At 37.7% G+C, this 10,189-nt stretch overlaps 2 protein-coding genes across 5 annotated transcripts in view; one reads left to right on the forward strand and one right to left on the reverse strand.

Annotated features, from left to right (window-relative positions):
- sh2d3cb (SH2 domain containing 3Cb) overlaps positions 1–10,189 on the forward strand; it is a 38,850-nt gene that overhangs the window by 12,775 nt on the left and 15,886 nt on the right. For both annotated transcript variants that reach the window (XM_034871172.1, XM_034871173.1), the window contains 4 exons: positions 838–877; positions 2,198–2,326; positions 4,432–4,790; positions 6,348–6,442. In XM_034871172.1, coding sequence (XP_034727063.1) covers positions 838–877; positions 2,198–2,326; positions 4,432–4,790; positions 6,348–6,442 — 623 coding nt within the window. The remainder of the gene's footprint in view (positions 1–837; positions 878–2,197; positions 2,327–4,431; positions 4,791–6,347; positions 6,443–10,189) is intronic.
- The window catches only part of LOC117944407 (UDP-glucuronosyltransferase 2A2-like), a 23,943-nt gene continuing 23,514 nt past the window's right edge, over positions 9,761–10,189 (reverse strand). For all 3 annotated transcript variants that reach the window (XM_034871192.1, XM_034871191.1, XM_034871190.1), the window contains exon 3: positions 9,761–10,189. This exon is cut by the window's right edge and continues 1,443 nt beyond it. In XM_034871192.1, the coding sequence (XP_034727083.1) occupies positions 10,037–10,189 (153 nt within the window). In that variant the 3' untranslated portion in view covers positions 9,761–10,036.

Below are 10,189 nucleotides of genomic sequence, written 5' to 3' on the forward strand. Positions count from 1 at the left end.
TGGTGGGTAAGTCAAACAAACACAGGAATTTCAACCGGTAGACCAGGGTTCGTGCCCTGTTTTTAAATTAAAGTAGACGTCAAGTTTTTTTTTTTAAACGTTATGTAACAAACAAAGCTACATCATGTTCCCTGTCCCATGCGTAACCGGAAGTGAAGTAGCGTCTGATTTAAACCAAACCACGCTCATTCTCTAAACTTAGTCAAGTAGTTTCGGTGCCTAAACATACATTTGAACCATATTTAACCCTCCTGTTGTCCTTTGATCAGTTTTTAAAGTTTCTATTTATTAGAAATTTGGGTTTCTTTTAACCTAATTTCCCAAAAATAACATGGCTGGTTTTAATAATCGATCAATAATCAATAATTTTCCAGAATGTTTCCTGGAAACAGATATGTAATCTGTTATGAAAGGCAAAATATTGGTAAATTGGGACACATCTAATTTCAATAAATTATAACCAACTGCTACTGTAACTTAGATAATAGTAAATGATCAATGAATGAATATTTAGTTTAGATTAAATTAGAACTGTTCTCTCAAGTCAACTAATGTCATAAGTTCTGTGGAGGAAACATAGTCTGAAAATAAAGTGTCTTAGACGAGATACACATGCAGCACAAAATACCACAGAAATATGGCACAAATCAGAATTAAACAGAAATGTGATTATAAAACCATGAATAAAATGTCCACCTTTGTTTGGAAACAAGCTAAATTTCACCTTTAAACAACCTAAAAGAAGTCAAAACAAGAAGTCCCGCACAGCCTCTGCAGGTTATTGACACTTATAATAAAGCATTACTGAGTAGGTTTTATGTTTCTTTTGTTTTTCAGTGGGCAAGACTTGAAAGACAGCAGTGGAGAATATGTGAAGGTAAGCTTTCTCTTTACATGACTTTAAATCTATTTTAATCCAACACCCTTATCCTCTTTATGTGTGGCTTCCTTTGTAGCTGTGATGCTGCTTTTCTGCTATTCTGTTCGTCAATGGACAAAACACTTTCTGTTCCCAGCCGTGGCAACATTTTCAGTGAAGGTTAAATTAAAACTGGGCTGCTGTGATCCTCTACACACGGCACTCAGGCTCTAATTCAATCAGGACGGGTGATAGAAAAAGACTTGGGGAATGCGGTCCTCTACGGTGAAATACTTTGAAGCCGCTGCAGTTGCTGCTGGTAACCGTGGCGGCCTTGATTCGGCAGGCAGCTCTGCCTGGAAAAGGTGGACACAGAGAGCCAGAGTATTTCCAGTTCATTGACTTATAATTGGATACTTGATAAACACACTTGTCTGAAAGGGACAAGCTGGCAATGAATGATAATAGTAATGAAATTAAAGCTATTTATTAGGGACTTCCAGGTCTCACATACACACACACACACACACACACACACACACACACACACACACACACACACACACACACACACACACACCTATGCTGTTTTGAAGTGGTCCAGGCTCAACCCTTGATTCACAGTCCAGTGGAACAAACTATTCTGTCAAAAAGCAAGGGGTGGGAAACGTCCTGGAGTAGACAAAAACAACATGTCACTTATAAAGAAGTGTAATAACAGTAACTAACTGTATTTGTGTGTGTGTGTGTGTGTGTGTGTGTGCGTGTGCGTGCATGAGTTTGTGATAACAGTAACTAACTGTGTGTATGTAAGTGTCCCAAAACAAAAGCATTCCCAGCCCATCGTTGGTGTAAACTGTTGATATACAGTGTCTTCGTTTTCTTCTGTTTGTATAAAGATGTGTAAGACAAAGCACCACTGAGTGATGACCCCATCGCACAATGATGTTTCCAAAGCAACGAGGCCAAGACTCCAACATGGGTCTTGGTCTCGAGCCCCTTGTGTCGCCAGTGTGGATGCCAGTGTGGGAATGCCAGAGCTGTCCGTCACACACACACACGCACGCACACACACACACACACACACACACACAGACACACAGACACAAACATACAGGAACGCACACAAACATTCCAAGCAGCTTTTTAAAGGAGTCTGGATGGCTGGTCAAGATGTAAGAAAGTAGAAAGGAATAGCACTAATGCAGCAGACAGTAGACAGTCTCTGTTTGTTTGGATTTGAACCTAAAGCCAGATACATGCCTAATGAATCTAAACTGATTTTTGTGTTTTTTTATGTTGGTTCTTTGCGTCTTTGCACCTATGATGCCATTCAAGTTCTCCAAAGACAAGTTCTGGTTGGAGCCACCATCGGAGAAACTGAGGAAGCAGCTGGAGGAGGAGCTGAAGATGAGCGGCAGCAACCTGAAGAGCCACGCCTGGTACCACGGACGTATTCCATGGGAGGTCTGTCTCAATAACACACTTAGTTTGTCATGCAGGAGGAAAATTGCATTTAAGCTTATTATTATTTTATTAGCTCTAGTTAATACACTGAATATGGATAAGTACCTCATTCAGCCCAGCTTTGAAATACTATAAACTAATAATCCCTTTAACCATAACCATAAAAACATACATGCTTAACCCTTAACCTGTAGACTTATCGAAAACATATATTCTCAATTTAAAACTTTAGGTCAGGGGTCATCAACTGTATTTGTCAGAGGGCCAGAATTTTACCAGACAGTCTCCTTGGGGGCCGGACCCTTAAATAAAAATTAAATAAAAAATCAAATTTTGGTATAACATTATGATTGATGTTTATTGTTAATACTTTTTCCATTTCATTACAAAACTGAAGGCCTTTATGAGTCAGGTTCCTATCACCTATACCACAGACAACCACCAGGCGTGATAGATTTTTTGCCTCAACTCAATTAAGTCAATTTTACTTATCAAGCACTTGAAAAACAAACAACGAGGAAGTGACAGGAAAGGGTCTCTTAACAGAGGTAAAATGGCACTCTCAAAGGCTATGAAACGCAAAGTTGATATTGAAAACAGGTCCTTCAATGATGACTGGACTGAAAAGTATGCATTTATCATGCCAACCTTCCGGAATGCCTCACCAGTATGCCTAATTTGCAACGAAACTGTTGCTGTTGCAAAAGAATACACTCTGCGCCGTCACCACCACACTGATTACTGAGAAGAGACTCAGTTGTTGCTGCTTTTAGTTGCTTTAATAGTGTAGAATACGCCTACATATTTTCTCTTTGATCCTCACAATTTTGGAATCTAATCGCGGGCCGGAACGAACGGCTTGGCGGGCCACATTCGGCCCGCGGGCCGCCAGTTGATGATCACTGCTTTAGGTGTTTGACCAATGTTTTTGTCACAAAATGGGACATGAGTCCTCATAGTGATCAGATTTAATGTATGTCCCCACATTGTAGTACACACATGCAAGCACATGCACACGCACACACACGCCAGGCTTTTCTTGCCTTCTTTTTGTAAATGTTGTAGCTTGTAATCTATTAAGCCACCAATACACCCAAAAAAAGTCACTCATTTTTGTTTTACGTTAGGAAAGTTTGCAATGTATGTCGGCATCTTCTTCCAATCTACCACTGTTAAAGGGGTTTGTTTGGCCATTTAGTAAATTTATCACCTGCATGATGTGTTCAATGCTTTTTGGTAATAATTGCTTAATGGAAGCAGGTATTTTGACAGCAGGTTAAAAAATAAAACTAGGGAATAGGACCTTGCCTTCAAATTAAGTTTTACACAAAAATATTTTAGCGTGGATTTTTCCTTTAAAATCTCAGGAATGAGTCACGCAGTGGTTAAGCCACAAGAGGGAGCTCTGCTCAAACACCAGTTTATCTGTGAAAAAATATTAAAATATGAACATAAAAAAGAAGGAATCCCACTAAACAGCTGTGTTAATAAATGAGTCATTATTCAGACAAATAGGGGAATGACTGAATATAGTGTTCTGAGAGACCTAATTCACACCTTATCTTACCTGCCTTTCCTTTCTGTGATTATCCAACCATCTTTGTTGGCTCAGCACTCAGGGTGGAGGGTTGATCATTGACATGACATTGGATCTCTTCCTTATTTAGAGAAATGCGTCATTTCCTCTGTGTCAGGAAAGAGCAGCAGTTGTAAAATCTTTCATAATCTGAAAAGAAAATTATTTCCTCAGAATTCCTTCTTTATTGTATAAATCCTTAGTAGACACAGGTTTATGTCAGTCTCCTTCCAAATTACACTATTTTAATGGAAAATACGTAAATATTATGTTTTTGTCATAGTGGTAGATCATAAGCATTGACTGAGTTTGTCTAATAAAGAAAGCAACCAAAACATTATCCAAAAGTATTTTCCACTCACCTATCCACTCACCTATCCTTTACCTACGAAAAATGAATTAACACTGAAAAGGATTGTGACAGCATTTTTATTCCAATAGACAAATACAATATAATGTTGCTAAAAGTCAAGCCATCACACTGAGCCAATACGTTGTGTATGTGTATTTACATAATATGTCCCCTCAGATGTCCGAGAGTCTGGTTGTAAATCCCGGTGACTTCCTCGTCAGAGACTCTCAGTCAAGCCAGGGCGACTTTGTCCTCACCAGCCGCTGGGAGCAGAAAACACTTCACTTTGTCATCAGGAAGACGGTGGTTCAGTCCGGTGAGACATACACTCGGGTCCAGTACAGCCTGGAGGGTGAGACCTTTGACTCTTTACCGGCTCTTGTTCATTTCTACGTGGGGAGCAAAGCGGCTCTGACCCGGTGGAGCAAAGCTCAGATTCACCGGCCTGTGAACAGGATGCTGCCTCTCAGCTACCTGGAGTCATCCTTCTGCACCCCCGTCAGTGTGAGCGGAGAGGAGAGGGGCTGTGGCAGAAGGTAAGGTTTCACTGAGAATATACAGAAAATCCAATTACCACTTGTGTTGTATTATTCAAAGGAGCACAAACTACAAGAAATACGTTATTTAGTAACACAGCCAATGGTCACAGGAGATTTCCAATGACATGTATGGATATTTGCTTGAAAGAGTCAGAGGAAAAGGGATTTCAGACAGAAAAAGTACGATGTTGCCATTGAGTTGTTTTTATCTTTGACCACTAGGCCACCCTGTTTTTACTAAATGAAAAAATAACAAAAAGAAAAGAAAATGACGGAAAAAAATGAAAATGCTACAATGAAAATGATAATACAGTCCAACCCCCCAAAATACACAATTTCTAATTATTTAAAACAGAGAAAAGCATCAAATCCTCCTAACTTTGTAGTGTTATTTAGCCCTGCAAGCCAGTATGATAGAGTTAGTATGCAAAGATTCATTATTTCTTTCTAGTCATATAAGACTAATACCTTCAGCTGTAAAACTAAGCCCACTACAGCCTTTTAAAGACACTAATGTTGGCTGAGATCAAAACTATTTGTCACAATTAGGGGGGTAGAAGGGGGTCCGGGCTTAATATTAAAGGGGCACTGCCCCCCCCCCTCCCCCCTCCATAAACGTTGGAGTTCAAATCTTAGAAAAAACAGTCGGTTTCCATAGTTGCATTGTTCCATTTGTTGCATAAGTCTTTAATTAGTGCATGTTTCAGTCAATTACCCTATTGTGAATATATTTAAAAGAATATAACAAGATTAAAGAATTACTCCAGCACCTGAGCACCGCCTGGAATCAAACTGAGGGCATTGAGATTACAAACACTCCCAATATGCTGTTTTTTTATTCTTAATTTTTCTGTGTGGTGGAGTGGAGGTCTAAAATAGACAGATTTTATTGCATCTTCTCCTTTTCAATATGCTTTTTGTCTTTTTCACCGTGGTCAAGTAGAAATTTACAACATTTCAGCTTTTTTCCTCTGGGCATTTTCACTCAGGTATTTTGGTACACAAATCGTAGATAAGCACTGAAACAGATTGATGGAAACATGCCTAATATAATAAACTATCATGCGATCTATTGTTTAAAAAAAACTATGATAGAAGGCTTCTTCATGCTTTGTCTGTCTGATGACTGTCCCTTTATTCAAGTCCTATAAAAAATGCATGAAAAAAGGCCAAAAAGAAAATGAACAAAAAGCACACTTAAACTTACACTAACATCAAAAGTAAAGCAGGAATTAAGTATAAAGAATTAATTTTCTTTGTGTGACTGTACTCCCTAACTGAACATAGTTTGGGCAAGTGCATTGTGCATGTCTTAGCTTTTTTGGGTGAGAAAAGCTGATAAGTTGTATTCATTCCAAGTCCAATTCTTCTGTGACAAAACTTTGTTTAGCAGCAACATGAAACACAGACATACCTCCCTTTTTACATAATTTTCTTAGTTTGAGAAAGTAAACAAATTAAAAATAAGATTATGTTTCCTGTATGGTCATCTGTCTCTCCCTCTCTCTCTCTCTCTCTCTCTCTCTCTCTGTCTTTCTCTGTGTCTCCATGCAGTCCTTCCTTTCCACACCACAGGGAGGCAGATGTTCACAGGGAGCAGGACGACCGGCCTCTAATGACTGAATCCTCTCTCTCTACTCTGTACAACAGTGAGTTTAATCTTAAACTCTTTCTCCACTTCGTTTTGGTGCTCTGTCATACATGTGAACCCTTAACATAATTAAATCATTAACCATCCTGTTATGTTTATTCTCCAGTTACAGCCAAATGACTCCTTGGTCAATGTGACTCAATGACCAATTTCAATGTGAAATAATTCCCCAGATCTAACAAGATACGGGAGTCAGATTCAAATTCTAAGCGTGACATTTTTCCCAAGTCAGTTGATTTGAGAGAGTTTTGTTAAATGTACTTATGTGTCGCATACCACAAAACAGCAACAGCCTCGGTTCAATTTTGGCTGGGGACCTTTGTTGTTTAACCTGTAAATCTGTCTCAAGGTTTCCTGTGTCTCTTAATTATGGGCCATTTGCCTAAATGCTCTGAAAGATCCTATGACATGCTGCTTTTTCGATGCTTTTTTTATAGCTTTACTGTATCTGAAGTCTCTTTCCTGAAATTCAGCATTGATGCAGAATTGCAGAAAAAAATGAATCCTTCAAAACATTACTGGATGTAAACTAAAACTACTAACTTGACTCAGGGTGTTACTTTTCATTAAACTGTATTGTCAGTTATCTACAGATTCTTTAGATATCTGTCTTACTCACAAGAAATGTTCACATCAAATGAATAATATTAAATAAAACATCAAATATACAAAAAAGACAAGTTACTACTACAAAGAAAGTTTAGAATAATTAGTTATTCAGTAGCAATCTAAAAGAAATCAGTAAGGTTGCCCGATTAATTTAAACAGGAAGATTGTTCTAGCCATGTGCTGGTTAACCTTTTCAAGACACGCCGCAGTTTGGAAAAGCCAAAGGTTTCAAAACCACCAACATTTTCTGTCATATCACTCCTAAGGTGTGAGCTGTTTTTAATGAGTAGTCGAGGAGAGAAACTGCAGTTTAGTAATCTTTTTCTGTGCCAATGTGCAGTGTTTAAATATGAAAAAAAACATTGTGTTCAAATTATACCTTTTAAAAGATGTAATTGCAATACTGCTATACTGTGAAACTGTCATATTTTTGCTAAAGGTTACGCCTGTCAGAACTGGATCCCGGCCCATGCCTAGACTGTTCCAGAGTATTAGGGCTCTGACAGGGAAAGCACAATCTCCTATGTTTTAGGTCTTGATCGGAGACCTGTTAGCAGAGCTTTGTTGTTTTGTTGTACGATCTGAGAGTGCATGCATTTGAATAGGGGCATACAAATTCACAGATGTACAGTATGCTGCTGCAAGACCATGTTGTGCTAAAAAATAAGTAATATGTAAAACTTTAAAATCAAACCTGAAGTTAACTAAACGCCCATACTGGAAGGGTAAAATGGGGGATAAGTGATCTAGGGATTTCACCAGAACCGATACTTACAGTACCTTCCGGTTCTAAAATGACAATCAGAAAAGGTTACAACGTAACCAAATAATTAAATCATCCCCACCACAGCTACGTATTACAAGCCAGACTAAACAGATACATTTTGAGTTTGGACCTAAAAAGAGCTACATCTGTAGGGGTGGGTGGTCTTTTTCCTTTGTGTCTCCCGATCACCTTTTGAGGAAGTTGGGCGAAATCAGCTGCTATGTCCTCAGCAATGTCCTCCGATAAGTTTTTCTACCAGGGTTCCCAATGTCATAACGCTGACCTCCTGTTCACCAGAGCTCAAGCCTCCACCTCTTTTATGTGAACGTGCACGTCGCTGGATTGGGAAACCCTGGCTTGATTGAACTAGTTGTTAACCACCGTCGTAACACAGCGTATGCAGGACCACTGTTGAAGTAAATCCCGGGCATGTTGATCTTGATTTTTAGTACAGGTCTCTGCTCCCCGAAGTCCTCTAACCAGGGATTACTGATGGTCCCACACACTCGTCTAAAAAACTAAAGGGGACATTTGCTTTAAAGTGGTGTCTCCAAACGCCCATCCAATTGTCTTACGTTCTGCAGCCTCTGTTGATGCTTTTAAAGATCAACTTAAGAGGCACTTGTTTAAATTCGCTTTTGACTCATGTTTGTAACTTTGGGTTTTGGGTTTTAATCTTTTAAATGATTTTAATTGATCTTTCAATCATTTTTCATGAATTATCTTATCTTGTTAAACACTTTATGACTTGTGTCTATAAAAGGTGGTTTATCAAATGAACGTATTAATATTATGATCATTATTAGTATTATTAGGAACATTTTTAGTGGTTGTGATACCTTGACCTTTTTAAACCGCAAAATACCTTGATACCAGTAACCGGCTGATGACTAATTTCCATATTACAAACAGTATATATTTTTTCAGCAGTAACTATAGCTTTATTAGTGAAGATTCTAACAAAGATGTTTTATACACAACTTCACAAAGATGACAGCATTAATTGCTGGCTGGGTAACCTAAACATGAAATGTATTAATTTAATAAACTGTTTGTTTCTATTACCTAGTTGTATATTTAATTGTGGAAAACTAAAGGTTCTGTATTTCTTTTCATCTGTATCTATATACACTTCTGCAAAATTCACTTCTGCAAAAGCAATCATGATACAAACGGTTAGCAGATAAAGTTGTAATCATTATTTTAACTTTAAGGATTGTTTCAACACTTTTATTTAATGTACACCACATTTGTGAATAGTAACACAGTGAGTCATTATGTTTCTATATATATGGTTGTTGAGGCTGTAAGCAGTCCAACAAGATGGGACTAAACACTGAGATATACATAAACACACTGTGACGCGCTCAAGATTGTATTGCAATAATTTCGCTCCCAGGTTCACCCCCTCTCTGTCAAAGCCCAAAAAAACCAGGGGAACAGTTGAAACAAACAAATATGATATCACTTCTGCTCAAACCGTGATAAAAACTCCCACCACCTACAATATTAGTGTACATTAAAATAATCAATAAATAATATAAATGAGACCATAAACAACATACAATATATGGCTTCTACAATGCTCCTGTTTATATGTATATATAACTGTATGGTCCAGGATGCAAGTTATATTTGCAGACTTGTGGTGTATAATAATGATATAGAAATGTACATAAAAGTTAATCACATTTTTTGTGAAGCAATATACTGTTCCATTGTTACGCAGTGCACAAGACCAAACTCTTAAAATGGTTTATTATAGTTTTTCTTATACATATTGTTAATTTTTACCTAATTCTTGCTCAAAATCCTTATAAACTGAAATTAGTGGTAAAAAAACAACATCATATCATCACCAAAAATCATTTACAATATTGAATCAGCCCCCAGCCCTAGTGATGAACACTCACAATATACGTACATGTGCCAGTTTTTATAAAAAATGTAACCTTTGAGTTTCAATTAAGTAAGTTCAATAGTTTATAAGAATACTTTTTCTTCTTCATTAAACCTGTTGGCCTTATGCATTGCTGAATAGGGACTAAAAACTGATTGCTAGACTACAGGTCTATTTTTTCACCAAACCATATTGTAAAATATTAACAGATTTTCAGATAGACGTTATGCGGAAGTCATTAGACAATATTAGGTTTGTGAGGGCATTCAGCTCCACAGACTCAGGCTGTGGTAAACAATTATTGCGCTGCACATTCATCACTCTTTTTTCACTTTGTTTTTAGAAAACACTTTTCGCAAAAAAAACTTAACTATAGAAACAAAAACAGTAAAAACTAGCAAAATAACTGCCAGCAGAAACCCCACCACATCAATTGAGTGATACTGGATCATTGACATCTTGTAAGACTC

Source organism: Etheostoma cragini, chromosome 5 (assembly GCF_013103735.1).
Source record: "Etheostoma cragini isolate CJK2018 chromosome 5, CSU_Ecrag_1.0, whole genome shotgun sequence".
NCBI lineage: Eukaryota > Metazoa > Chordata > Actinopteri > Perciformes > Percidae > Etheostoma > Etheostoma cragini.